The sequence below is a fragment of the Didymosphaeria variabile genome (genome assembly GCF_027946475.1).
Source record: "Didymosphaeria variabile strain IMI 356815 chromosome Unknown scaffold_8, whole genome shotgun sequence".
Lineage (NCBI taxonomy): Eukaryota > Fungi > Ascomycota > Dothideomycetes > Pleosporales > Didymosphaeriaceae > Didymosphaeria > Didymosphaeria variabile.
The window spans coordinates 2,383,257-2,410,023 of NW_026611627.1; the positions used below are offsets into that span (position 1 = coordinate 2,383,257).

The 26,767-nt window shown below is 53.2% G+C and overlaps 11 protein-coding genes across 11 annotated transcripts; 5 read left to right on the plus strand and 6 right to left on the minus strand.

Annotated features, from left to right (window-relative positions):
• Positions 1 to 369: 369 nt before the first annotated feature.
• On the minus strand, positions 370 to 2,375 carry N0V89_011006 (uncharacterized protein; the record flags this gene model as incomplete). The annotated part of the gene is made up of 3 exons (XM_056219743.1): positions 370 to 627; positions 678 to 2,084; positions 2,139 to 2,375. 3 exons carry the CDS (start codon positions 2,373 to 2,375, stop codon positions 370 to 372), a joined length of 1,902 nt encoding a protein of 633 aa, XP_056066870.1.
• Positions 2,376 to 3,344: 969 nt separating this feature from the next.
• Positions 3,345 to 5,148, minus strand: N0V89_011007 (uncharacterized protein; the record flags this gene model as incomplete). The annotated part of the gene is made up of 5 exons (XM_056219744.1): positions 3,345 to 3,949; positions 4,035 to 4,768; positions 4,817 to 4,892; positions 4,953 to 4,981; positions 5,033 to 5,148. 5 exons carry the CDS (start codon positions 5,146 to 5,148, stop codon positions 3,345 to 3,347), a joined length of 1,560 nt encoding a protein of 519 aa, XP_056066871.1.
• Positions 5,149 to 5,623: 475 nt separating this feature from the next.
• Positions 5,624 to 8,834, plus strand: N0V89_011008 (uncharacterized protein; the record flags this gene model as incomplete). Its single annotated transcript, XM_056219745.1, has 8 exons — positions 5,624 to 5,854; positions 5,901 to 6,068; positions 6,133 to 6,856; positions 6,908 to 7,458; positions 7,509 to 7,787; positions 7,839 to 8,062; positions 8,114 to 8,193; positions 8,239 to 8,834. The coding sequence occupies 8 exons, from the start codon at positions 5,624 to 5,626 to the stop codon at positions 8,832 to 8,834; spliced, it is 2,853 nt and encodes a 950-aa protein (XP_056066872.1).
• Positions 8,835 to 8,952: 118 nt separating this feature from the next.
• On the minus strand, positions 8,953 to 9,834 carry N0V89_011009 (uncharacterized protein; the record flags this gene model as incomplete). The annotated part of the gene is made up of 1 exon (XM_056219746.1): positions 8,953 to 9,834. One exon carries the CDS (start codon positions 9,832 to 9,834, stop codon positions 8,953 to 8,955), a length of 882 nt encoding a protein of 293 aa, XP_056066873.1.
• A 246-nt stretch (positions 9,835 to 10,080) lies between these two features.
• N0V89_011010 (uncharacterized protein) lies at positions 10,081 to 11,470 on the plus strand (the record flags this gene model as incomplete). Its single annotated transcript, XM_056219747.1, has 2 exons — positions 10,081 to 11,262; positions 11,309 to 11,470. 2 exons carry the CDS (start codon positions 10,081 to 10,083, stop codon positions 11,468 to 11,470), a joined length of 1,344 nt encoding a protein of 447 aa, XP_056066874.1.
• Positions 11,471 to 11,774: 304 nt separating this feature from the next.
• SWD3 (WD domain protein) lies at positions 11,775 to 12,788 on the minus strand (the record flags this gene model as incomplete). The annotated part of the gene is made up of 1 exon (XM_056219748.1): positions 11,775 to 12,788. One exon carries the CDS (start codon positions 12,786 to 12,788, stop codon positions 11,775 to 11,777), a length of 1,014 nt encoding a protein of 337 aa, XP_056066875.1.
• Positions 12,789 to 13,294: 506 nt separating this feature from the next.
• On the plus strand, positions 13,295 to 14,789 carry ISC1_2 (phospholipase C type enzyme; the record flags this gene model as incomplete). Its single annotated transcript, XM_056219749.1, has 2 exons — positions 13,295 to 13,753; positions 13,803 to 14,789. The coding sequence occupies 2 exons, from the start codon at positions 13,295 to 13,297 to the stop codon at positions 14,787 to 14,789; spliced, it is 1,446 nt and encodes a 481-aa protein (XP_056066876.1).
• Positions 14,790 to 16,375: 1,586 nt separating this feature from the next.
• N0V89_011013 (uncharacterized protein) lies at positions 16,376 to 17,299 on the minus strand (the record flags this gene model as incomplete). The annotated part of the gene is made up of 2 exons (XM_056219750.1): positions 16,376 to 16,915; positions 16,967 to 17,299. 2 exons carry the CDS (start codon positions 17,297 to 17,299, stop codon positions 16,376 to 16,378), a joined length of 873 nt encoding a protein of 290 aa, XP_056066877.1.
• A 1,132-nt stretch (positions 17,300 to 18,431) lies between these two features.
• On the minus strand, positions 18,432 to 19,370 carry N0V89_011014 (uncharacterized protein; the record flags this gene model as incomplete). Its single annotated transcript, XM_056219751.1, has 1 exon — positions 18,432 to 19,370. One exon carries the CDS (start codon positions 19,368 to 19,370, stop codon positions 18,432 to 18,434), a length of 939 nt encoding a protein of 312 aa, XP_056066878.1.
• Positions 19,371 to 20,560: 1,190 nt separating this feature from the next.
• On the plus strand, positions 20,561 to 24,429 carry N0V89_011015 (uncharacterized protein; the record flags this gene model as incomplete). The annotated part of the gene is made up of 5 exons (XM_056219752.1): positions 20,561 to 20,590; positions 20,640 to 20,689; positions 20,739 to 20,870; positions 20,922 to 23,838; positions 23,893 to 24,429. The coding sequence occupies 5 exons, from the start codon at positions 20,561 to 20,563 to the stop codon at positions 24,427 to 24,429; spliced, it is 3,666 nt and encodes a 1,221-aa protein (XP_056066879.1).
• Positions 24,430 to 25,073: 644 nt separating this feature from the next.
• On the plus strand, positions 25,074 to 26,545 carry TYS1 (Tyrosine--tRNA ligase cytoplasmic; the record flags this gene model as incomplete). Its single annotated transcript, XM_056219753.1, has 3 exons — positions 25,074 to 25,292; positions 25,420 to 26,184; positions 26,240 to 26,545. The coding sequence occupies 3 exons, from the start codon at positions 25,074 to 25,076 to the stop codon at positions 26,543 to 26,545; spliced, it is 1,290 nt and encodes a 429-aa protein (XP_056066880.1).
• Positions 26,546 to 26,767: the final 222 nt, after the last annotated feature.

The following is a 26,767-nucleotide window of genomic DNA, read 5'->3' on the forward strand; positions in this document are numbered from 1 at the left end:
GGTGTCGCTTGATCGTTCAGAGGCTTTCGTGCAAAAGGCAGCTGTCTCCGAGTGTGTCCATTTTGCGTTTGGTGTGATTTTGGATTTGGCTAATGGGAGCCGTCGCTCGTAAACCGTACGTTCGGCATTTTATGCCTTGCTATGACTTGCTGGGGGTTGCTGATGCCCATTACTGCCATATCTGTTCTCTTTGCAACGATCCTACACTTGCAGAACCAGCGGATGCTGTCATTACCATTTCGAAAACTAGCCCGCATTCGTGCCGAGTCGCCGCCCCTCGTTATACATCGTGAATGATACAGTGAAAGTGTTTGGTTTTCCTAAACGTCTGATAAACGCGAGCAAGAGCAAACGGGAACGGAGACTGGACTAGATGTCCGTCTTCCCACCCATAACTTTAGCTGCTTGCACGGCGTTCATTTTCTGCGTCCAACCCGGAGCTGGAACTAGTCTGCGCACTGTGCGAACTTCGTCGGAAGCGTAGCCAGGAATACGGATGTTGTAGTTGCGCTCGAGGACAAGCTGGAGATCGCGGATGTCGAGCTGCGGTGACTCTCGAAGCTTGGCCAGCTTGCAGGCGTTGCTGATGACCGTATCGACAAAGTCGTCCGCCATCTGAAGCACAGCCTAGGTTTATTAGCAATTGATTATTCTGGCGGGGCATGTTAGAATATTACCTCTTCGACCTCTGCGGTCAAGGCTTCCTCCGAACCGCCGGTCACTTGGCGCACAAGCTCGTCAAGCTTGCGCTTGCTGAGCACGCGGTCGTTGTCGCCTTCGAGCTGGAAGGGAGGCATTCTGGTGATAACAGGTTGACCCATTGGGCCCGGGGCGCCATTTGTGGGACCGCTTATTGTAGGACGAGCTGGACCCATGGGAACAGGACTTGGTTGAGAAGTATTGAGGTTGCGCGGAATGGGCATCTTGGGGTTGTTCATCTGCTCGCGCTCGCGGCTTCCTGGGGTGTGAAAGTTGCCCTGACCTTGCAAAGGTGTGGCGGTGCGCAGGCCGGCGTTGTCCGAGTAAGATCTTTGCGCAGCATTCACCGCGTCCTGGTGAGAGAGCGGCACCGGTCGGCCAGCGTTAGAGGTTGCAGATTGCGGGTGTGGTGAATTGGTGGTCTGCGCGTGCGGCATACCATTCGCCTGATGCGGGTTAATCTGTGGGCGCGGAGGCTGTTGGTGCGGTTGCGGTTGCCCTGGCTGCGCGAATTGTGGGTGCTGGTTTGGCAGCTGGTTGTGTTGCTGAAGGGGCGCGGGAGGCTGTCGCATGGGCTGCTGCTGGGGCATTGACGGCGGTGCCTGAGGTGCGCCCTGCTGCGGTGGCGGCGGCTGTTGCTGCGGTTGCTGGGGACCGCCTTGCATATTTCCGAATTGCTGCGCAGGAGGTACTTGGGGAAGTTGCCCTTCGATTTTGATGGCGGGCTCTGCTTTTATGTTGGGCTGCGAATTCTGGCGCTGCTGCTGCGCGAACTGTGGTTGAGACGGCGGGTCCTGGTTCTGTTGGTTCTGTTGCTGCTGCTGTTGAGCGCGCCGCTGATCATGTTCCATCTTGTTTTGTTTCTGCTTTTCTCTGAAAGTGTCAACGAAGTCCTTCGCCGCATTGTACTCTTTTTGCATCTGGGCCTTGTTGTTGGCAACCTCGGGAGGTATCTCCTGTCCCGACTTTTGCCTCTGTTGCACCATATTATCCAGCATGGCTATTCGACCCTTAGCCTTGTGCTGTTTGTTCAGTGCCATCAGGTAGCTATTGCGCATCTCCTTAATCTTCGCTTCTCCTTCTGGTGTACCTGGCTGAGCCCCATTGACTGGCAGCCAGTAGGTGAAGTTCTGGACATGCTTCACAATCTCAGGCTCGATCTGAGGCCGCTGGTCGCCCTGCTGCGGTGGGCCTTGGCCTTGCACCTGGTTCGGAGGCTGCTGCATCGCATTCTGATTTTGCGGCGGCTGCTGCGTCGGCGCAGACTGGTTCTGTTCGACCTTCGGCTGTGGGTTCTGTTGGCCAGCCGCGCTGGATTGCGACTGTTCTCCGCCCGACGCTTGGTTCTGCTGTGCCGCGTTCGCTTTAGCTCTTGCGCGGAAAGCCTGAACGAACAATCAGTATCTAGACACTGCGCATAGCTTATATGAATGGCTGACCCTTTCCTGAGCGATGAGCTTCTGAGAAAACTCCTGGAGCTTTGTTCGAGCCTGGGTATGCTCCGGGCTCCCCGCGGGCTTTGTCGAAGCTGTGTTCCATAGTTGCTGAAAGATGGGTCTGTATTTCTGCTTCAAGTCTTCATTGAGCGACTGCAGCTTAGGCACGTCATCGACCTTAAGGAGCTGCATTGGCTGCTGTTGGCCGGTGGGTGCCTGACCTTGTGGTTGAGCGCTCATTGTGACGGCGCGGGTTTACAACCTGGAGATTGGCACAGTTGATCGTGGCTGGACTCAACAAGTGTGCGATATGAGTGCGCAAAGAATGGGTTGTCTTTGTTTGTATCAGTGGGAGGCTCAAGTGAGAGATTGCCCGTGATGGTTGGCGTTGGCGGCCTCGGTTTGACGTTGGTTGAGATGGCGCGTGCAACCACGCCGCGAGGCGTGACAACTCTTAGCGCGCTTGCATGTCACCACCCACACTGTTGCAAACGCTCAACTCAATATCCACTATGTGAACAAAGTCCCCACCCAATCGTGAACGGCGACTACAGAACCGGAAATTTATGATGGCTTGAGTTACAGTACGACAAGTTATCTAGTATCAGTTCATAGCCGAAATCCTGATCTGATACGAGAGACTAATCTATTGTATCGTGTACAAAAATTGGAACACTCGTGAACCATGTCCGAATATCAAATACTACCATAGGCAATTGATTTTGCAGGTTTTTCGTAAACTCATCGCAAAAAGTTTTGTTATGCTCCTTCAAACAAGTATCAAGCCTCTTTTTGCACACCACGTCATTGGAACCTGAAGCCCCCCGGCACCTTCCAATCAACGTACTCTGCTAACTTCGTGAAAGCTTTCCGTTGATTCCAATTTCGCTTTTACAAACGCACACTGCACGACTTGCACTTCTTTCCGCTGTCTGTGGGAGACAATGCAAGAACGCGCTGGGCTCCTCTGGCGAAGATTTAGATAGCCGGACAATAGACGCTCGAGGTCTCCATAGAGGGTGTTGTCCATGCTCGGAGCGTTGCGATCAATTGATTGCATCTGATGACTGCTTCGAGTTGTTCAATCGGTGGGTGTTACAACATAAACACCGAGTACTATGAAGCTGATATCTCCGCCTGTGTATGTGAATTACATATGTTGATAGATAATTCATGTTTCTTTGAGAGTCACGCAATCATGGGATTGCCTCAACCTCCTGCCGCGGAAGGGCCTGCTCCCAACAGCCCGGCACTGGCCTCCGTCTCTAAGGCGATCTTCATCTCCAGCCATGAGTGAAAATTGAGCGAGCTGCAGAAGGCCTCATAGAATGCGTCCCTGGTGCGGTGTCGTTGTATTGGGCCCTGCCCTCGAATCTTGACGCTGGTTCCGTGCTTTCCCAGGTTACGGATGAATTCGTTCACTGAAAAACTCGCATAGCGTTGATTGCCGCCAGGAGAGACGACGTTGGTGGTGGTGAGATAGCGGTTGATGGGTGCGATGAACTGGGCTGTCAGTTCCGCAAAATGTCGCCTGATCATTGGTCCTAGCTCGTGGGTTTGGTCACCACTCTTGAGCAAAGTCTCGATATGAGATACAACAGCATGGTCCGATTTCAAGAAACGCTTCGAAGGCATACGTGCTTCTATGCCACCACCAGGAAGGTCTAGTAATGCGTTGCGGCTCGACTTGTGGTGGATTGAATGATGTCTTTTGACCGGTACCGGGCCGTCGAAGTTCTGCAAATACAGAATGTGCGGTCGAAGCTGTTGACTCTTTTCGGTTGCTGCTACAATACGTTTAAGAAGGAATGGGTCTACGAACAGTGCATTAGTTACGTTCAGCTGATGGTGTCGCATGTGCGCACTATTAATTAACATGATGCGATGCAGGATACGTACTTGTGATTCCAATGATGAAAGGCCTGGGAGTGCCGCCGTCGATGCCTATGCACTGGAAGTTCGCTTGCATAGTCATATATGGTTTGATGATACCAGCGTATGGGACTGGCCGAACAAGATCGACAAGTGAGGACACAGCTTCGCTTGCGAGTTGAGGTGACTTGGCGACAACGATCACACTCTCGCAGAGGATCAGCTTCTCGTATATGACATAGAGGTCTGTAATGCACGGCATATAATGCATTAGAGTGTCCCATGATCCTAACGGCTCATAAGCGTAGATCGATGACGGCTTGTCTGATATCAGTGGCGTCGGTCCTGCCAGACCTTGAAGAGGAAAAGCAAAATGCGGAGCAATATCCAAGCTGATGACCGACCCCAGGAAAGGCAGTTCTTGCCGACCAAGCGTGGGTGACGGCCAGGTGACCATTGAGGAGTAAGCTGCCTCCAGAGTGGTCGGATCACTGATAACACCAGATTCTGTCATGCAATGCAACAATCGGGTGTAAAAGGCCAGGAAATTGTGAGCCGACACCAGTACAAGTGTTCGCTGGTTGAAGCTCCGCTTCATCGTATGGTCGAATTCTTGACGGAAAACGCATGTGCCATAGAAGGTATCTGAACTGCCATAAGGGGCACGTGGTGACGATATGCTGACATCTGGCGAAGAATTGGTGATGGTGAAGTTGAAAGCAAGGTCATCGACCGTCTCAGTATTCTGCTGTTCTGGAAAGCTATTCAACCAATAAGATGAGTGCATCGAGAAGACAGACAGGAGTTACCTGTTAAAGCAGATGGCACCAAGGTCGGCTGTGGAGAAGGATACATCTGGAGGGTATATGATTTCTATCTCGGGTCCTAGGATATAGGGATCAACAGCTAGCTACAATTGCACAAGGGAGGAGAGCGGTGACCTACCGACATCAACGTTGAAATTGCACACTACGCTAGAAAAATGAGCTTGATCTCGAGCTCGCGCGGACGATCAGGGGTCTTACAAAGCTACAGCCCAGTCACGGAAGCCAGAGCGGGAGACTGCGGAGTCCTGTCTTGCATCTTCAGGCTGGCGAGAGCGTCGTTTAGGGTTCAGAATCTTATTCTTGAGCTTCTCCATGTTGACCTGGCAGGACTGAAGTAGTATGGAGTCGACGGGACCGGACGAGGATAGCTCAAGCTATATGGGTAGAGGGCACGCGGCACTGGAGCACATGGTGTCGATGAAGCAGTCTGACTAGGCGCGGAGTCGAACGGAGCTGTAGCGTGTCATGCCATCTTCTCCGAGCGAATGCGCAGCTCGGGGACGATGTGTATTCTCTTTGGGTTGCTCAAGGCGCAAGGAGGTGTTGCTGTTATCGATATCGGCGGCACAGGCATGGGACCGCACAAACAGGAGCTATGACGTGCAGACGCAGACGCGCCGTCCAGTGGCCAGCCACTCCAGCCTAAGCCGTGCAGCAAGAGCAAGCCACGACGACGGCCTCGAGCTCTGTAGTGCCTGCCACCACCCGCGCGAATGCCCTCGTTCCGGAAACATACACGATAACGATATTCTTCTTCTCGCCATGTAGAGAAGTCCTGCAGATTGCAACATGGACCCCAATATCACGAAAGCTCTGAACGACAAGCTCTACGACAAGCGGAAAAGCGGTGCCCTCGAGCTCGAAGGTCTCATCCGCGAATCGCTCGCCGCTGGAGATTTCGACAGGATACAGCGTATCGTCTCCCAGCTCTGTCATGAATATGCATACGCCGTTCACCAACCGCACGCTAGAAATGGCGGACTCATTGGGCTGGCTGCGGCCTCGATAGCGTTGGGACCGGTGCGTATAGACGAATGTCTCGTGGCCACTGCTGATGTTGGTACAGGAAGTAGCTCGCTATCTCGAGGAGATCGTCCCTCCCGTGCTCGCCTGTTTCACAGATCAAGATGCCCGTGTTCGATACTATGCGTGTGAGAGCATGTACAATATCGCGAAGGTAGCCAAGGGAGAAATTCTAGTCTACTTCAATCAGGTCTTCGATGCTCTCTGCAAGGTAGTACAATTTCATCATAATCCTCACACGCTCGCCCAGAACATGGCTAACAGCAAAGACGCAGCTTGCGGCCGACAACGAACTCTCCGTCAAGAATGGCGCAGAACTGCTTGATAGGCTGATCAAAGATATTGTAGCCGAGTCGGCGGCCTCCTACGTCTCCATCCTACACGCACCAGAAGATATCGCAGGCGAAGGTGGCTCTGATGAAGAAAAGCCAGCCCATGAACTCCCCACTGCGTTCTCGCTCGAACGATTTCTGCCCCTTCTCGAGGAGCGCATAAATGTTCTTAGTCCCTTCACTCGCATGTTCCTCGTGGCATGGATAACACTGCTTGACTCTATACCTGACCTGGAGCTCGTTGCATATCTACCGCGGTTCTTAGGCGGTCTCTTCAAGTTTCTCAGCGACGAAAACCAGGATGTCTACACGGCTACACAAGCGGCCTTGGATCGATTTCTCAGTGAAATTAGGAAAATCGCGCGAATAAAGCGTGGAATAGCAGAAAGCAAAAAGAGTCAAGCAGACGAGTTCAATAAGTCCACGTCCAGCTTTCGTAGCGGAGCTGAAATGGACAGCGACACAGAGAGTAGTGCAATTACGGACCGGCAAGGTTCCTCAGAAGAGAAGCATGACGAAGACAATGATAGCGCCTCGATAGCGATCGAGGATGACAAGTCAGCCAGCGGCGACGGTGATTGGATGCCAGGGCAAGACGTCCAGGTCGACCATCCCAAGATCCTAGAAATTCTAGTCAAGTTTCTAGAGGCGCCGTTTGGCGACAAAGGTATGCAAAATGTGACAACAATCAGAGACCCCCCACGCTAACACAAACTAGAAGCCGAGAACCACGAGATACTGCTCACGACCCTGCGATGGATCGATAGCTTCTTCGAGATCTGCCCCGAAGAGATCATGCCGTTTGTTCCAAGCCTACTCACCTACGTCCTGCCCAGAATGTCGCACGACCTGGAGTCCATTCGCCAGGCTGCGATCAAAGTGAATGCTTCGCTTATGGACTACATAATGTCACTCTCCGACGATAACCGTCGGCCTGATGGCAGCACTGGCGGTCAAATACAACTACCTACGTCCCTATCCGCTCTCGGAAAGGAGCTCACCGGGGCTGAACGTCGAGATTCGAATCTGTCTGCACGTTTACTGAAGACCGTGATTCAGGATAGAACGGACGTGAGGTCCGTTGACAGTAAGGGAACCCGGACACCCACCCCGGCCGAAGAGCGTGGTCCCTCGCCGCAGAAGATCCCAGAGCTCGACTACCAAGCGGCTGTCAACGCTCTCACTCTTCAATTTCTCAATGAACATGAGGCAACTCGCGTAGCCGCAATAGCGTGGCTGATAATGCTGCACAGAATGGCGCCGGGCAAAGTAATTTTTTTCACCTTTGTTGAGGGCAAAACGCTGACGTGCGTGTATAGATACTATCAGTCGAAGACGGGACCTTTCCTGCCCTTCTCAAAACGCTCTCCGATCCATCCGAAGCGGTTGTGACCCGCGATCTCTTGCTTCTGTCGCAAATCTCGAAGAACAGCGATGATTCATATTTCACTTCTTTCATGGTTAACCTCCTGAAGTTGTTCTGTACGGACCGTCGACTACTGGAAACAAGAGGCAACTTGATCATTCGTCAACTATGCGTTACTCTAAGTGCAGAACGAATATACCGTACGATGGCGGACTGCCTTGAGAAAGATGAGGTAGGCGTAGCTGTGCAATGTCTTTTACTCACTTCGTCTGACTGGACTTAGGATGTCGAGTTTGCCAGCATTATGGTGCAGAACCTCAACAACAACCTCATCACAGCTCCAGAGCTAGCCGATCTTCGCAGAAGACTTCGCAACCTGGATTCCAGAGATGGCCAATCGTTCTTCGTATCCTTGTTCAAGTCGTGGTGCCACAATGCAGTTGCCACATTTTCATTGTGTCTCCTAGCTCAAGCGTATGAGCAAGCTTACCACCTTCTTCAAATCTTGTACGTATATGAAACGAGCTTGTATCAAGTGCAAGTGCTGACTAGAAACAGTGCCGATCTCGAGATGACAGTCAACATGTTAATCCAGATTGACAAGCTCGTTCAACTACTTGAATCCCCCGTTTTCACCTGTAAGTGCTGCACCTCGTCTACCTGACATTTCGTAACATTGTCAGACCTCCGCATGCAGCTCCTTGAGCCGGAACGATACCCGTATCTCTATAAATGCCTCTACGGCCTCCTCATGTTACTACCCCAGTCTTCTGCTTTTGCAGCACTCAAAAATCGATTGAATAGCGTTTCTGCCATCGGCTACCTCCACATGGTGCCCCGCGGGTATGTTCCTACCTCCAATTTCAACCACTTAAGACAAAAGAGCTCAGAGACCGGTTCTCCCAGTGCCCCTTCCAGTACCCTTGGAAACACCGGATCCAGCTTCGAGCGGCCGAATCGACTCAAGGCCAGAGACGAGGGCGGCGTTAAATGGGTGGAGTTGCTCGACAAGTTCAAAAACACGCAGGAGCGGGCGCGGAAGAATGCGAGATTGGCGAGTCTCGGCGAGGATGTTGGTGTCGGCATAAGCCCGGTAGAGAAGGAGAGGGGCCCGCCGGAAGTGCCGCCCAAGAACGTGAGGTTGTCTGGACCTGCGGCTCACGTTGGTCGGCCTTTACCAGCGGCTGCGGGACAACCAGCTCCCGGACACAAACCACGAGGTAGCTTGGGTGGGCTGGGTAGATTTGCTGGTGGCGTGGCAGGGCGAAAGAAGAAGTAACATCCTCTTGCGGATCGATCTACCATTACTGGACTTTCTGGTTGCATCGCGGCTGGAGTTTGGAGGTGGTCTTGGTTCTCTTCAACTTTAGCATGGCGTATATACTGATTTGGTCTTTTCAGCGATGTTTGCCTTTTCTGTAGCGAATCCCATCATCAAGCTTGTCCTTTGACCCAGACGAAACGCTCGCTTCCATCTTCTCACTGCCATCAATCACCCAACTCTGTACTATCTTCTTGATCTCGGGTTTCTTCTTCTCCTTCTTCTTCGCCTCAGCAATTCTCCTCACATATCCACTATACACAACAACCTCCGCAACGGCAACAGCTCCGCTCCCTCCCATACTTAATCCCAACCTCTTCGGCACACTCCAGTGCCTCGCAGCCACCCATATGAATACCGCGCACGCCACAATAGAGACCAATACGTTGATGATGAGGATGATCTGGCGATGTACCTCCTCGTAGCTTAGCTCGTCTTCGTCGACCTGATCGTAGGGCGTGGAGAGAGAGAAGGGCGCAGCGGCGTTGGGGAATCGCTGGGAGAACGTCTCGGTCTTCGCGAGGGGGTCGGGGTTGAGCATGCGGTTGTAGTCGCGGGCTTCTTCTTCGGCGCGGAGTCGGGCCATGAGGGCTTTGTATTCGGGGGTAGGCTCTTTTTTGGGCAAGGGAGGAGGGATGTAGACGGTGGAGTTGCGGAGGAGCGCATCGAGGGTGGCGGGTATGGGTCCTTCGGTGTTTTCTTCGCTTAATTCTGAGCCAAGGTGTAGTATGTCCTCTCTTCGCTTTGTGGTTTCGTCTTTGGTGAATGGTTGAGCGGCGTGCTTCTTGAGGAGCCTCGAGAGGTCGATCAACTGGCCATGCGAGATGGGGTTCCCAGGCTTGGGATCTGACAGCGCAGGGTCGTCTGGCCGTTGCAACTTCGCATATTCTTCCGGCGCGACTTCCTCAGCCCTAGAAAGCGCGCGCACAGCGGCTGCCGTCATGGTAAGCAATACCATGATGATTGTTATGAGGTTTCGCAGATGTGATCAACGTTAGAGCTGTGCCTGGATATCGTCGGCGTTTCCTGCTACCGACATGTCTTGGCCGCAGATAGTACTAATCATGACGCGCTAGTAAATAGTAAATGCTCCAATCTTCTCCGATATCTCCCATTGCCAGCTTGTCTCACTGTTTCAGCCGTAGCTATCTTTCGAACACCCTCAATTGCACCAGGAGTGATTGTAATATCTACCATCTCTTCGATGACGAGTCGAGTGCCGCGGCTCGCGACGAGCTTGGCCGCGAGAAGCTCGCATGCGCCTCTCCCGCGGTGCCACTGCTCGAGCTCACGAACAGACATCACAACTTTACATCACCCTTCGCGCCGGCGAAACCAATCGTCTTGGGCTGCCGCCGTTACTGCTGCACAGCATGTTTTCAGTCCACCTCCGCCAGATCCAAAAGCACCCATATCAGTGGACCCGTTTCAGACAGTTGCAAAAGAGTTAAAGTTTTTGACGGGGAACATAAGACAATTGCTCGGGTCTGGACACCCGACACTGGATACCGTTGCGAAGTACTACACGCAGAGTGAGGGAAAGTATGTGCGGCCGACGCTGGTCTTGCTCATGAGCAGAGCAACAGCCTTGACGCCAAAAATGTCGAGGGAAAGCAGTCCGCTCTCCGTCAACAGACCCATCACCAGCCCAAGCGTGCTCTCAGATGAAAACCCGTCCGCGCCAGACGCAGAGTACCCCAGTGTATCCTCGTTTGCGAACGACGCCGCCTATCGAACAGAAGACTCAGAAATTCTACCGTCGCAGCGCCGCCTAGCCGAAATCACCGAGCTCATTCACACCTCATCTCTCCTCCACGACGACGTAATAGACCATTCGGTATCGCGCCGCTCTGCGCCTTCCGCAAATATCGAATTCGGCAATAAGATGGCAGTCCTCGCGGGAGATTTCCTCTTAGGCAGGGCATCCGTAGCTCTTGCGCGCCTCCGCGACCCCGAAGTCACCGAGCTCCTCGCAAGCGTCATCGCCAACCTCGTCGAAGGCGAATTCATGCAGCTCAAGAACACGGCATCCGATGAGCGCAACCCCGTATGGACCGAAAACGCACTCACCTACTATCTCCAAAAGACGTACCTCAAGTCCGCATCGCTCATTTCGAAATCCTGCCGCGCGGCTGCGATTTTGGGAGGAAGCTCGCAAGATGTCGTCGAGGCGTCGTATCAGTACGGAAAGAACATTGGTCTGGCGTTCCAGCTCGTGGACGATATGCTGGATTATACTATTAGTGGAGAGGAGCTGGGGAAACCTGCGGGTGCGGACTTGGAGTTGGGGCTTGCGACTGCGCCGTTGTTGTTCGCATGGAAGGATAATAAGAGCTTGGGAAAGCTTGTGGGTAGGAAGTTCTCCGAGGCTGGTGACGTGCAGAAGGTATGATCTTTGGAAAGACAGTAGAAACTGCGACTGACATCAGTAGGCACGCGATATTGTTTCCAGTAGCTCAGGCCTGGAACAAACACGCGCTCTAGCGCAGGAATACGTCGACAAGGCTATCGAGTCAATAGCGTTCTTCCCCGATAGCGATGCGAAGGACGGACTGATCGAGATGTGTACCAAGGTCATGAAGAGGAGGAAATAAACGTAAAGATAAAGGAACATGTGGCATGCTGAGCAAGCGGCTCTCTGTATCATTACAAATACCAACCCATGGCGCGGTGTCCGTCAGGGATGGGAGGGTCTCAACGTTATTTGAGGATCAGCTGAGGAAGACCTCGCCGCCGCGACTGTTCACATGGGTGAACTCACATTCTGTACATATACCGTTGTAACTACTCCGCATCAAGTAGCAATGATGTGCATTTACCGGGACAAGCAATTCAAGAAGGTTATTATTCGGCGTTCTCAAGCGGGGTATCTAAACAAGTACACTATGCAAAAAGAATTCAGCCTTCGGCGAACGGGTTCGGGGGAAGAGTCTCGGGGTCGTAGCCGTTGGCGGGTGTGCCTGCATCTGCAGGAGGTTCCAGGACAGACTCCGGCGGCGGAGCGGTCTCCCTCCAAACGCGCACCGTCCTGTCCATGCCTCCACTCACAATGAGCTTCTCCGTAGGATGCGTGTCAACGGACAGCACAGTTTCCGTGTGCCCTCCCTCGAGCCTTTGTAACACATTCTTCGTGCTTACGTCCCACAGTATTATGCTTCCCTCCTCACTCCCAGAGACAATGAACGCGTACTCGTACGGCGGCTCAGCCCCGTACGTTCCAAACGCGCCAGCGAGACTGTGTTTCTTGTTCGCGTGACCCTGGTATGTCTTCACACACTTGCCCTTTCCTTCTATGTAATTCCACAACCGAATACACGAGTCTAAAGTCCAGGCTAGCACATACTTTCCGTTCGGCGAGAAAATGACCGACGTCACTGGCGCGTTGTCCTCATGGACGAGCGTACGCAGACACTGGCCTGTACTCGTATCCCACACTCTTATCAAGCCATCGTGCGAACAACTCGTGATAAGCGTGCCGTCGCGCACGAAGTCGACACCGCCAACCGGGTCAGAATGCGCAGGTAAAGAGCGCATCACACGCGCAGCTCGTACATCCCAAAGGAACACAGCTTCGTCGTAGGAGCCGCTGACTAGCATGTTACCTTTGGGCGAGAAGGCGATGGCGTAGACGTAGTTGTGGTGGCCGATGAAAGGTGTAGGGTGCGCCATGCCTGTTGATATGTCCCATAGTCGTATCGACTTGTCATCCGAGCCAGACGCGAGGATTTTTGAGTCGGGCGACCAGGATATGGTTGATACGCCCGCGAGGTGGCCTTCGAGCGTGTGTTCGAGGGCACCGGTTTTGGCGTCCCAGATCTTGACGGTGCAGTCTGCGGAGGAGCTTGCTATCCAGCGGCCGTCGGGGGAAAACTTTACTGCGGTAACACCCTTCTTATGTCCGCGTAGGATCATAGATTGTTTGTAGTGTAGTTGGGTAGGTTTGGGTGGTGGTGGGGTGATTTGTAGACTTCTCGAGCGCCGTCGGGACGATGACAGGGATCCGGACCTAGATCCTGAGTGTGATCGCGAACGTGAACGCGATCTAGAGGGTAGGCTCCTCCGGTCTCTGTAGTATCCTCGCTCGTCTTCGTCGTGATCTCTGCTGTAGCGGCGTGGCCGTTCTGCAAGACGAAAACCGGGCGAGCCATTAGGCGGAGTGTGCGATGCGGAACGCTTGCGCGGAGGTGACTCGGCACCATCGTCGTCTTCTCTGCGCCTCTTGGGCGATGTGGCACGGTTATCGACCATCTTGAGTGGTTGTGTTGTATAAAGTCAAGCGGAACGCGCCATACGAGCTGCAATTATTCTGCCACGTTAGCACCTCACCGCCCTCCCAGTTAATACAAGGACCCCTGATCCCTGCAGCTTATAGCGTCATAGCAACAACATCTCCCATCTTCCTAGGGGCCTATTCTTCCATGTACGAGCGTGCAGAGTCGCCCTTCATGCCTGAGGAAACGAGCCGACCGCCCTCCAACTTGCGCATCCTCTCGCTCAACTGCTGGGGACTCAAGTACATCGCGAAGCTCCGCAATGAGCGCCTTTCAGAGATCGGAAATCAGATCGCCGCCGCCGATCCTCCGCCAGATATTATAGGCTTGCAAGAGTGTTGGACCCAACAGGACTACAATGTTATTCGAGAAAAGACAAGACATCTGCTTCCCTATGGAAAGTTCTACTTTAGTGGTATATTCGGAGGTGGATTGGTTATATTGTCAAGATGGCCGATCGAAGAGAGCAGCATGACACAATACCCTCTGAACGGACGACCTGCAGCGTTTTACAGAGGCGATTGGTTCGTGGGTAAAGGTGTTGCATATGCGCGGATACGGATGGGACCTACAAGGAGAGACATTGCAGAAGTATTCTGCACGCATGTATGAGATCGATTATGGAGCGCATTCTGATACTTGCTAACCCTACTAGCTCCACGCTCCGTACGAGGTCGAACCGCACGATTCTTATATCTGCCACCGGACAGCACAAGCATGGGAAATAACAAAACTCATGCGCGGGGCTGCTGAGCGCGGTCACCTTGTCATAGGCTTAGGAGACTTCAACATGACCCCTCTATCCCTCGCACATCGTATCATCGAGACACACTCGCCTGTGCGCGATGTATGGCGAGTCCTCTACCCAAACTCTTCAGTCGGCGCTGCAAAAGACAAAGTAGAGCAGTTGCGCAACGTCCCAATGCCCAACGCCGAATATAACATCACCAAAAACGGTGCTACCTGCGACAGCGCGCTCAACACCTGGCGATGGAACAAGGCTCACAGCCAGCGATTGGCCAAGGGCGAAAATGTGCAGATAGAACCTACTGTCGACGATCCTAACGCAAAGCGCCTCGATTACATCTTCTTCAGCAGTGGCTCACACCACGATGCGAGCAGCAAGCAATCGAGCGCAGAATGGACCCTCAAGGAAGCTAACGTAGGCATGACGGCTAGGCATCCATCTCTCTACTGCTCTCTCAGCGACCACTTCTCCGTCGAAGCTACTTTGGTTCGTAATTTGGATGGGCCACTATCTGCTCCATCAAACGGCCCTTACGCCCTCCCAGAGACGTACCTACCTATCGAAATCTACGACGAAATCCTCGCTACCATTTCGAAATACGATGCTCGTGAGCGTACGCAACGGCGCTTACGTCTTGGTCACTTCGGCTTCCAGTTCTTCCTTACTGTTGGGTGTCTGATTGGCGTGTGGTGGGTGCCGCATAATTACGTTGCATTCATTTTGATGTTGATCAGTTCGCTGAGTCTGAGCGTTGGAGTTATTGATGGGTTGATGGGTGGGCTGTTTGTTGGTAGCGAATTAAGAGCATTGAAGGAGTTTGAGTGGGAGGTGAGGAATACAAAGGATAGGGCGCTGGCGAGGGCAGAAAAGAGTGATCTCCCCCGCACGTCATGACACCGAAGGTCGCACGACATACCATGAGTGCTAGCGGTGTAGTATCGGGTCATCCAAGTATTAGCAAGATACAGTGCTATAGTCAAGCATTGGTGTACGATCAAACAATGCATACCCGGCAATTGACACAACCACTACTGCCGGTGCGCCTGGCCTGCCTGCCAATACTACGCGGAGCGGAATGATAATGACTCTGCCTGCCTAATTATTATCCCTCTTTACTAGAATTAGATTAATGCTCTGCAGCTTTCCGAAACAGAGTCTATATGGATTGTAGAGCGTGAGAAAGGAGGAGCATGTGTAGTTGCTTTTATTTGGTGCAATTAGATGAATCATGATAATCATCGTTCATGATCAAGAGGTCGGAAGTAGATATATGACTTGCGCTGGTATCAAGAGCATTGTCAATTGATCAAACGGATCATAGCATGAATATTTGAGTAATCTGCTAAAGCCATTGTTAACTGATATGTGGCCCTGAATGCAAGCTGCGACTAAGCGACTGGCTTTGTGTTGTCTAAACTCCTCAGCTTGCAGCATGGTGGCGTACGAATGTTGCACGAGACCCCGCACTGATGAGCCACAGCCGAATGCCTTCATCATCACTAGAACAATTGATAGTCAATAGCTTTCCTGCTCTTAGAGCGCACCATAATAACATGAACTCATACATACACACCCATCACACTGTAGATGGACTGCCAGACTTTATCAACAGGTCGAGCAGCGACCAGACGCTGCATAGCAGCGAAAAGGGAGATGAGATATCTCACGTGCAACTTCAAACACCACATACTTCCAAGCTCTATCAACTCAGAGCCAAATGCACCACCCTGGCAATCTGCTTCGCCGACAAAGTGCAACGCCGCAACCGTTATCTCCCTCCGCAGCCTCCTCAGCTGCCCCACCTCCAGTGGTCTTGGGATCCCGTCTGGCGAGAGCTCTTTGTCTGGGCGCCCCAAAACCGGTGCTATATGTACCTCTCGCGGTACACGCACAATGAGGCTGGCCAGTTGCGCCATCACAAGGTAACCTCGAGCAGACTTGGGATTGAAGGACAGGCACGTAGAGATATGTTGGTGTGGGACGATTGGAAGATCGATGCGGAGGGGAAGTGGTTTTTGGAGATGTTTGAGAAAGGGGAGAGGTTCTGGGTGTGCGCGGCGTATTGGAGGGCTGAGGGGGGGAAGTGGTGGTTTGTGGAGAGATTGTAGGAAGCGTAGGATGCTGACTATGGGCACCGGGCGTTCAGATAATGTTAGTGTCGTCTTGCTCGTGATTTTCACCTTCTACTATAATACACTCCATGCAATATGCCGTTCGAGTCTACGATCTGGAAAGATGACATTATATTATAATGAAAGCTCGTGATCTTCCCATCTTTATCAAAGTCCGATTATAGAGAGTGTCCAATGTCTTCCGAGAGCACCAAAAAGTCGGTCGCCAAAGCAACTGTAGAAGAAGAGTAAAATCAAAATGCCAAACCAACGCCCATGCTATGCAAAATCAGATGATCTACCATATCCCAGCGCTATGCAGTATACCATCTCTATGTGAAAATTGTCCGAGCCGTATTTATCACCAGCTTAGTAACCGCTAGGTGTGGCCGAGGGAGTACCGGCCGAGTTTCCAGTAGGGGAGCCTCCCTGATATCCGCACTTCTTCAAGCAGATGTCGACGCTCTGTGCGATGTTGACCGGAAGGTACTTGCGGAACTGCTCGATGTTCTTTCCGTCAATAGTCTTGGGGAAGCCAAGCGTGGCATTAACAACATCGGGGTTGAGGCCGAAGAAGTTCTGCGCGACCTGCGAGGTACCCGGGTCCTCGTTGTTAAGGGCCGCAACAAATGTAGCGGGCTTGCACTGGTTGTTGATCTGATAGTGGATGGAGCCTTGAGGAAAGACAGTACCCTCGAACTTGGAGAGGGTGCCGGCGACTTCGGCGTTTTGGCCAGCCGCAACGAGACCGTTTTCGAGGATGTAGCCGAAGTCGACCTCGCCCTCAACGACGGTGAGGAACTCGGTGGCGCGAGGGTGGACATGCGGAGTGTTGATACCACAGGCGTTAAGGAAGCCGAGGGTAGTCGAGATACCCAGACCAGTAAGGATGGGAAAGGTCTCGATATTCTACGAATGGGTTAGTTTGAAGTGTGTGAACATGCATATGAGACGCCTTACAGCAGCCTTGGTAGCTCCGCCTAGAGCACCCTTGGCAGGCATTGCTCCATTGAAGTTGAAAACGATAAGATTCCTGAGAGCATCTCCGGAGAGCAACTCCTGTCCCTTTGCAGTGAGGAGACGCTGGAAGCGCTTGATAGCCGTAGGAGCGCTGAAGAGGTCGCGGAACAGAGCAGCCTGCACCTCAGGATCAGGGCTAGGAGCAGCTGCCGAAGGAGTAGCGATAGCGCTGCTAGGAGTCGCAACAGTCGCAAGAGTCGACGCGGCTTGAGGGAGAGCCTGGACGGCGGAGACAGCGATAGCCGCAACGAGAGTTTTGGTGATGGTGAGCATTCTGATTATGCAGATATGATCGTTGAAGTAGCGAAAAAGCTGGACGACAAGGAGAAAAGGAGATAGGAAAAAGTAAAAGGAGATAGGAAAAAGTAAAAGGAGATGAGAAAGTATGGTTTTCTTCGTTGTAGGCAAGGAGATACTGAGATGAGGATCGAGACTGTTGACCATCACGAAGTCTTTATACCAACATCGCCGGTTGCAACATCGTAGATGCTGACCGACTACACCCATCAGCAGCCCCAGTCATCCCCGGATACGTTTCGAGCCGTAGGATGCTGAGAGAGCTGAGCCACGACAGCTGCCATGTGCCGTAGCCTCCACTCTAAGAATAAGCTTGTTTCTTAGCAAACAAAAGGTTATTCTTTGTGGGTAGCTGCTAAAGATACGATTGGGCGCGCGTTTTGAAACGGGATGTGTTCACCGTCAGCCAGGTGGTCGGAAGCCACTGAGCCGTGGCGCTAACTGAGGCTGGCGCAGTTGACATGATGACTGACGGGCGTTAAAACGGGAACTGGGCGTGCGCACCGAGGCGAAGGAGATCTGTGCAACCTGAAGGAGCGTGGAGTGACTGGTTTGCTTGCAAATCGCGTAGTTCTGGTATCCACATATGGTCGATGTGTAGGATACGTGCTACACAGGCGCCGTTACTTACATTGCCGTTGCCTTCGGATGCGGCGTTCCGAGCTATATCGGGCGAACAAAGAGAAAAGTCTGCTTCGAACGGACGCAAAAACATGTTGCAATCATCACAATGTATGCACAACGAAGACCTTACACACGGCAATGTGAACATGTTGGCTGCAACAGCAAGGGCCCCTGGCTATCCTGGCTAGGGAGGAGGTTGGGTAAGCAACGCCCATAAATAGGCCAGGTCTTAAGAACAACGTCTTGCCGAAAAGTAGGTGGGATCAGTACCACAAGTTTGGTCAAAGGCGCGCACTAAAATTTGCTGCGCATTCACTCAAAAGGTCATTTCCGGTCAGGAGCCATGCGAGTGTAAACACGGTAAATTTAAACTAGACACAGCGACACGCTAAAGATGCTCGCTGATTAGATGCTGATTTCTGGGAGATGAAGAAAGACATGAACCAGTCCAGTCTATACGCTTCGTAACAGTCGTGAACAAACGTTATTCGTAAATCGATTCCACCTCCATCCACTCCTCCACATGACAGAACGGCAACTCATCAAATCCGAACGCGTCGTCGAGTGTGAATGCGTCGTCGGAAGGAATTGATGGCGGGCCTTGTACTTTCTTGATCACGATTCCACCATCTTCCGGTTCCTCTACTTCCGCAATGTTGTTGATGTTTGGAAAGCCCCCGTCCTCGAAGATCAAAGAGGAACGATCACCGGGACCACGCACCCGGCGGCGTAGACGGCGAGCTGATTCATCGACATCGTCGCACGGGTCGTTATCGGAGTAGCTGCTGTCGCCCTCGACGCTCATGCTGTAAGTGCGCTTGGTTTTGTACATGCGGGCGCTCCATCTTTTCTTTTTCTTCCAATCCATCCGTTGCCTTAGCTCTTCGTCCTCGGATGAATCATCCGCGATTTGCATCTCCTTGATCTCGTCAACAATTCCGCTGTCGTCTAGTCTTGATTTACTCCTGTCACTTTTCGCATCTTCACATTGATCCGGCCGCACGACTTCTATGTCACTATCATAGCCTGGCTCGCTGTCCAAGTATTCGAGTATGAAGCTGATGTCTTGTTCTTCGGCTCTGCGGAATGGCTGAGCGTCCTCATATATGCTCTCCTCATCAGATGCATCGTCGTCGGAGTCTTGCGGAGTTGTCGCACAAGCAACAGATGCTGTTGAGGGTCGAGAGGAGGCACCCCGCGACTGTGGCCTGGTGAAGTGGAATTGCGGTCCCTGTCCAATGGGCTTGATGTGTTCGAGCGGCGGGGATTGCGCATGGTGCACGATGCCCATGCGCTTATAACTGGACGGAGGGTGGTCGTCTGTGTGGAGAAAGTGGGCGTGAGAGCGAGTGCCGGGCGTCATGGGCGGCGACGAGGGCCCGTTCGCAAATGTGAAGATGGGCGGCCGTTCGGTGGTCTCCATGACGGCGTAGGGGCGGCGGTGGTGTTCACCGAAATAGCCCCGCGAGGCTGCGAGGCGAATATCAAAAAAGTAGTGAGGTGCTCACCAATTCAGTCGAAAGTTCCGGTGCTCAGGGAATCAGTTGCCGGTGGACGAGAGGTAAGTGTGTTATGTGAGGAGAGAGTTTGGCAGACAGTATCATTTTCTAGAAGTGGATTGGAAGTGTTTTGGCAGCGAGACTGAGCGGCCAGTGGAGGGCGGGCAGGTGGGAGCGTTTGACAGGTCAGACCCTGCACACCTGGGCTTATCGTGCGGTGCGGGTGGAGGAGAGAAGAATGCTACAGGCAGCAATGCAGGAATTGCAGGTCGGAGGCCAGATTAGCCACAGCGTGCTGTCAGTCCGAAGCGGTGCGAGTGCGGTGGCCGAATGAGCAGGGCAATGGGGACGAGGGCAGAGAAGGCGGGCTGCGGTGCTCCCTGGTGGCCTCGTCCTGACGGGCGGGACACGGGCAGTTATTCACCTGCGTTTCACGCTGAGCTGGCGGCACCGGCGCGCGACAAGACTCGACTGGTTTTTCCCTGCTCTGACCGCACGCCGTCGCTATGTGTTCGCCGGCGATTAGCCTGCCAGCGTGCAGCGCAGACTCGAACAATCTTACCTTGCGTCCCGGACGGCCTGCGTGCCCAATGGCTTCACCGCACAAAATTAGACTGCAGGGCTGCCGGGGCCTGCTGGCATCCAGCGAACAGCTGGCGGGGCGGCGATTGGTGACTGGGCGGGGCAGCCGCTCTGGCGACCCGCAGCGCACACGGCGGAGGACCGTGTCGGCGGCAATGAGGCTCTGCGGCGGGATGCGAATCTGAGTCGCCTGGGCGAAGGGCTGAGTTGATGCCTGCGCATGTCCACAGCGTGCAAATGCCCATCGTGCCGTCCCGAAGTGGTTGACGTTCGGTGTCACGTGAGGCGGGGAACGGAGGTAGGCACGCTAGTCCCGCTCGGGGAAGGCGGCTTCCGCACTTCCTCCGTGGACACATTGAACATTTGGCGAGTACACAGCTCGAACACAGGCAGCAGCACCGCAAGCAACACGACGCCATCTCTCTCGTTTCCGTTTCCTCTCCTCTCCTCTCCGCGGTCTGCTGCCACCGCCCCTCCCCATTGAAGCCGTCTCCCGCGCCTCTGGAGCTGCGGCTGCTCCCAAACTTCCACCATGGCCTCTTCCCCATCCATGTTGACCAAGGTATGCAGCTAGCTCCCCGCACTTGATCGCACCAGCTAACCGCCTGCAGTTCGAGTCCAAGTCGTCGCGGGCGAAAGGCATTGCCTTCCACCCCAAGAGGTACCTCCGCGCCTCTGCTTCCAGCCTGCGCCGCTGCTGACCGCCTCAGACCATGGATCCTCGTATCACTGCACTCCTCGACCATCCAATTGTGGGACTACCGCATGGGCACCCTGATAGATCGCTTTGAAGAGCACGACGGTCCGGTCCGCGGCATCGACTTCCACAAGACACAGCCACTGTAAGCACACCTGGCACTGGGCTCCGAGGTATTGATGCTAAGAATTGGCAGTTTCGTCTCCGGCGGCGATGACTACAAAATCAAGGTTTGGTCGTACCAGACTCGCCGGTGTCTTTTCACTTTGAATGGGCATCTGGACTACGTCCGCACCGTCTTCTTCCACCACGAGCTGCCGTGGATCCTGAGCAGCTCCGACGACCAGACAATTCGAATTTGGAACTGGCAAAACAGAAGCTTGATCTGCACCATGACCGGGCACAACCACTACACCATGTGCGCGCAATTCCACCCGAAGGAGGACCTCATTGTCTCCGCCTCGCTCGACCAGTCCGTCCGCGTATGGGATATTTCAGGGCTGAGGAAAAAACACTCCGCGCCAACGTCGGTATCATTTGAGGACCAGATGGCGCGCGCCAACCAGAACCAGGCCGATATGTTTGGAAACACGGATGCGGTTGTGAAATTCGTGCTCGAGGGCCATGACCGAGGAGTGAACTGGGTCGCATTCCACCCTACCCTTCCGCTCATCGTTTCGGCCGGTGATGATAGATTGGTGAAGTTGTGGAGGATGTCAGAGACTAAAGCATGGGAGGTGGACACTTGCCGAGGCCATTTCCAGAACGCATCCGCGTGTCTGTTCCACCCGCACCAGGACCTCATACTTTCCGTTGGCGAAGACAAGACCGTGCGCGTATGGGACCTCAACCGCCGAACCTCTGTTCAATCATTCAAGAGGGAGAATGATCGTTTCTGGGTGATTGCTGCGCATCCGGAGATCAACCTGTTCGCAGCCGGCCACGACAACGGAGTGATGGTGTTCAAGCTAGAGCGTGAACGCCCGGCGTCCGCGGTCTACCAAAACAACCTGTTTTATATTACCAAGGAGAAACACGTGCGCTCCTACGATTTTCAGAAGAACATCGAATCTCCGTCCATGCTTTCTTTGAAGAAGCTCGGCAGTGCCTGGGTCCCGCCTCGGACGCTCTCCTACAACCCCGCCGAACGCTCTATCCTCGTGACCTCTCCCGCTGACAGCGGCACTTACGAGCTCATCAGTTTGCCACGCGATGCATCAGGAGCTGTAGAGCCTACAGACACCAAGCGAGGATCTGGTAGCTCGGCTGTCTTTGTTGCTCGCAACAGGTTTGCAGTGTTCAATCAGCAGAATCAGCAGATCGATATTAAAGATCTGAGCAATTCGACCACGAAAACAATCAAGCCCCCGCACGGAACGACCGACATCTATTTTGGCGGTACCGGTAATCTGCTCCTCATCACGCCGACTTCCGTGGTTCTCTATGACATCCAGGCCAAGAAGAACCTCGCTGAGCTCTCTGTCAATGGCGTCAAATACGTTGTCTGGTCGTCTGATGGTCTCCACGTTGCGCTATTGAGCAAACACAATGTAACTATCGCTACTAAGAACCTGGAACAAGTCAGCACACTTCACGAGACTATCCGCATAAAGAGCGCTGCCTGGGACGATGCTGGTGTTCTCCTGTACTCTACGTTGAACCACGTCAAGTATAGTTTGATGAATGGAGACAACGGCATCGTGCGCACTCTGGAGCACACAGTCTATCTCGTCAAGGTTAAGGGGCGCAATATCTACTGTTTAGACCGCGCCGCGAAACCCAAGGTCCTTCAAATTGACCCTACGGAATACCGCTTCAAACTTGCATTGGTCAAGCGAAATTACGACGAGATGCTCAACATCATCAAGAACTCGAGTCTTGTGGGTCAGAGCATTATCTCATACCTACAGAAGAAGGGCTACCCGGAGATTGCGCTACAATTCGTTCAAGACCCGCAAACGCGCTTTGAGCTTGCGATCGAATGCGGAAACTTGGACGTGGCCGTCGAAATGGCCAAGCAGCTCGACCGACCCAAGCTCTGGCAACGTCTCAGTGTCGAAGCCCTGGCGCACGGGAACCACCAGGTCGTAGAAATGACTTACCAGAAGCTTCGAAACTTCGATAAGCTTTCCTTCCTCTACCTCTCCACTGGAGATCAGGAGAAGCTCAAGCGCATGGCTAAGATTGCTGAGCACCGTGGCGATATGACTGCTCGCTTCCAAAATGCTCTCTACCTCGGCGATGTGCAGAACCGGATCGAAATGTTTCAGGAGATCGACCTTTATCCCCTTGCATACGCTACAGCCAAGGCACACGGTCTTGATGAGCAAGCTGAACAGATACTAGAGGCTAGCGGTCTTTCCGAGGACCAGATCAACCTGCCATCTTTTGGATCTCCGCTTACACCGCCTAGACCCATTGTTCCTACGTACAAGACTAACTGGCCGACGCGTGCTGCATCGTCTACGGTGTTCGAACGGGCGCTTGCCGGTGAAGTTGAAGGTATTGCCGCAGAAGAGCCAGCAGCTAACGGCTACGGGGATGAAGATCTTCTGGGTGATGTCGAAGCGCCAAGTGCTGCTGCCGGTGACATTGGCGGCGATGAAGAAGACGATGTTGGTGGCTGGGACATGGGTGACGATGGCGAAGCTGATGCGGAAGATGATTTCGTTGAGGTTGAGGGTACAGAGACCGGCGCAGGCAGCAGCGAGGCAGATTTGTGGGCTCGCAACTCTCCTCTGGCCGCCGATCACGTTGCTGCAGGCTCGTTCGAAACTGCTATGCAGCTCTTGAACCGACAGGTAGGCGCTGTGAACTTCGCACCACTCGAGTGGCGCTTCGAAGAGATTTATAAAGCCTCACGAACCTTCCTTCCTGCTACGCCTAATATGCCTTCGATCGTCAATTACGTTCGAAGAACAGTCAACGAAACCGACTCGCGAAAGATACTACCCATTATCCCGCGCGATCTAGAGTCGATATTAGCGAATGAGCTTCCAGCTGGTAAATCAGCCATGCTGAAGAACAAGCTGGAAGACGGTGTCGCTGTCTTCAAGCGATTACTACAGCTGTTGATTGTCAACGTTGTTTCTTCGCAAGCACAGCTCTCAGAGGTATGTTGCAAGTAATATGGAGATTAGGTCTGCGACCACTAACAAGACCCATAGGCCAGACAAGCAATTCACACTGCCGCTCAATATGTAATTGCCATGTCCATCGAATTAGAGCGAAGGTCTCTGGTCCAAGGCGCGACCGACATCACTGGTCTACCCGAAGACACAAAGAAGCGAGCACTCGAGCTTTCGGCATACTTCACCGTTCCTGAGCTGGAAGGCCCTCATAAATCTCTCCCACTTTCCGCAGCAATGAACTTTGCCAACAAGAACAAGCAGTTGAACACTGCGCTCAACTTTGCCAATGCCCTTCTGGACCGTACCGCCAATGCGAAGCTAAAAGAGCAGGCAAAGAGGATCAAGACGTCGGCGGAGCGGAATCCTAACGATGCTGTTGAAATCGACTTTGACCAGTTTGCTGACTTCGATATCTGTGCTGCGTCGTTCACACCGATATATCAAGGCAGCCCATCCGCAGCGTGCCCCTACGACGGCGCTAAGTACCATGCGAAGTACAAAGGCACGATCTGCAAGATCTGTGAGGTGTGCCAAATTGGCGCCCCTGCGAGCGGACTGAGGCTGGTGGGATGAGCTGAATAGTATCCCGTTGTGTTTGACGATTGTGGTCTGAAGCCATTTGGAATATTGTAGCGTATGATGTTAGATTTGGCCTACATTGCTAGGAACAAGACGCTCTGGGTGAAGCCAAAAGCCAGAAGCGACGAGACGCGGAAGACAGGCGTAGATACCTGTTGACAAAATGCCATGAGATAATGTTCGCGCACGCATGTTCGTGAAGAAGGTGATCCTGTCAAGTCTATGAGTCTGTGGCCGTCAAAGGACTCGAAAATGCCGTCCTTTGATTTTGATACCCATGTTAAATCTTTCTCGAGGTTACGCACGCATTGAGAGCACAGTACATCATACTCAGCATATCTATGTTGACTCCTGTACTCACACCAAGCGTTCACCTGACGTAATCCTAGCCCGCGCACCACTAGTGGCACCCGTTCCGCGAGCAAGGGTCCACCATTTTTATTAACCCTGTCTCTGCCCCACGTTGACTCGTTCAGTCAGCGACTCATCAAGCCTTGAACGAGCGACCTCATAAGCACAACACGCATATACTCGAAGTTGGGAAAATTGGTTCCTTTCTTCACAAGAATCTCTTAGGGTATTCCAAAGATACAACAATTGATCCTAGCACGCTTCTGAAAGCATCCCACTACCCCGCCATGGCAGACCCGGTCGTCGCCATCCAGGACGAGATCGCCCTCCTGGAGAAAAACCTCAGTGAATTGCAAGACCAATTGAAAGATGCAAAGTCGCGGTTACAAAAGGCGCAGTCGGACACTGTAGATCGGTCAGGACAACAAGAGATGAGCAAGGAGGACCGCCTGGCGTTGATCAAAGTCAACCTGAAGGAGGTGCTCAATCCCGAGATCATGGAGGCGGTTCTCGACAAGGGGAGATAGTCTGAAAGTCTACTGGGGAACTGCAACAACAGGCAGGCCACACTGCGGATACGTACGTTATGATTTGTCGGGCAGAAAACGCTGGTCGTGTGCTGACGCGTTATAGTTCGTACCCGTCCTAAAGATCGCTCAATTCCTTCGCGCCGGCTGCCACGTCAAGATCCTGCTTGCAGATATCCACGGATTTCTCGACAACCTCAAAGCACCCATCGAGCTGGTCAAGTTCCGCGCCGAATACTACCGCTATGTCATTACTGCGCTGCTTAAGGCCGTCAACGTCCCCATCAACAAGCTCGAATTTGTGCTCGGCTCCTCCTACGAACTCGCTCCCGATTATATGATGGATCTACTACGGCTAGCCAGTATAACGAGCGAGCACGATTCGAAGAGGGCGGGTGCTGAGGTCGTCAAGCAGACTGAGAACGCGCCGCTTAGTGGGCTGATCTACCCGCTCATGCAGGCACTGGATGAACAGTACTTGGACGTAGACGTGCAGTTCGGTGGGTTGGACCAGCGCAAGATTTTCGCTCTTGCGAAAGACGTACTCCCCAAGATTGGATACAAGGAGCGCGCGCACTTGATGAACCCCATGGTGCCCGGCCTCCAGGGTGGCAAGATGAGCGCGAGCGATCCCGACTCCAAGATCGACGTCTTGGACACGCCCGACGCCGTGCGCAAGAAGCTTAAGAAGGCCTTCGCGCCGCCGAAGCAGGTTGAGGAGAACGGCGTGCTCAGCTTTGTCGAGTACGTGCTGCTGCCCGCTGGCGAACTGCGACACGGAACGCCCAAGTTCGTTGTCGAGCGGAGGGAAGGCGAGCCGCTCGTGTACACCGACATCAAGAGAATGCAAGAAGACTACCAGAATGACATTGTAAGAACTCTTCGGAATCATAAACCTTGCGTAAACTTGCTTCTGACATTCACAGCTCACACCCCAAATGCTCAAACCTGCCGTCACAGAAGCTCTCATCCAGCTACTTGCCCCTGTACAGGAGGCTTTCCAAGCTGACAGCAAGTGGAAAGACATCGAGCAGAAGGCCTACCCTCCACCACCATCGGAAAAAAAGAAGGAGAAAAAGGTGAAGAACAAAGGCAGCGGATACCCTGGGGCGGCAAAGAAGGTGGAGGCTAAGCCGGACGGACACGTTGAGGGCGCAGACAAGGCCGCCGTCGACGTCGGTGTGGACGGTGGGGCGCAGGCAATCGAGAAGCTGGGGTTGGAGGAGAAGTGAGATGTTACACGATAGCTTACACCGGCGGCGGAGCTCATGTGGCCTACGTAACGCAACTTCCAGGATTCCAAAGATGCTCAGCGTGTGGAGGAGAAAGGTAATCACCCACCAAAATCCACATCGACGTTCGACACAAAGCATGTAAAATCAACGATATCAAAGTCACATTGCAGGTTGTCGCTTCGGCAGTTGTTCGTCACTCGTAATGCTTCCTTGGATGAT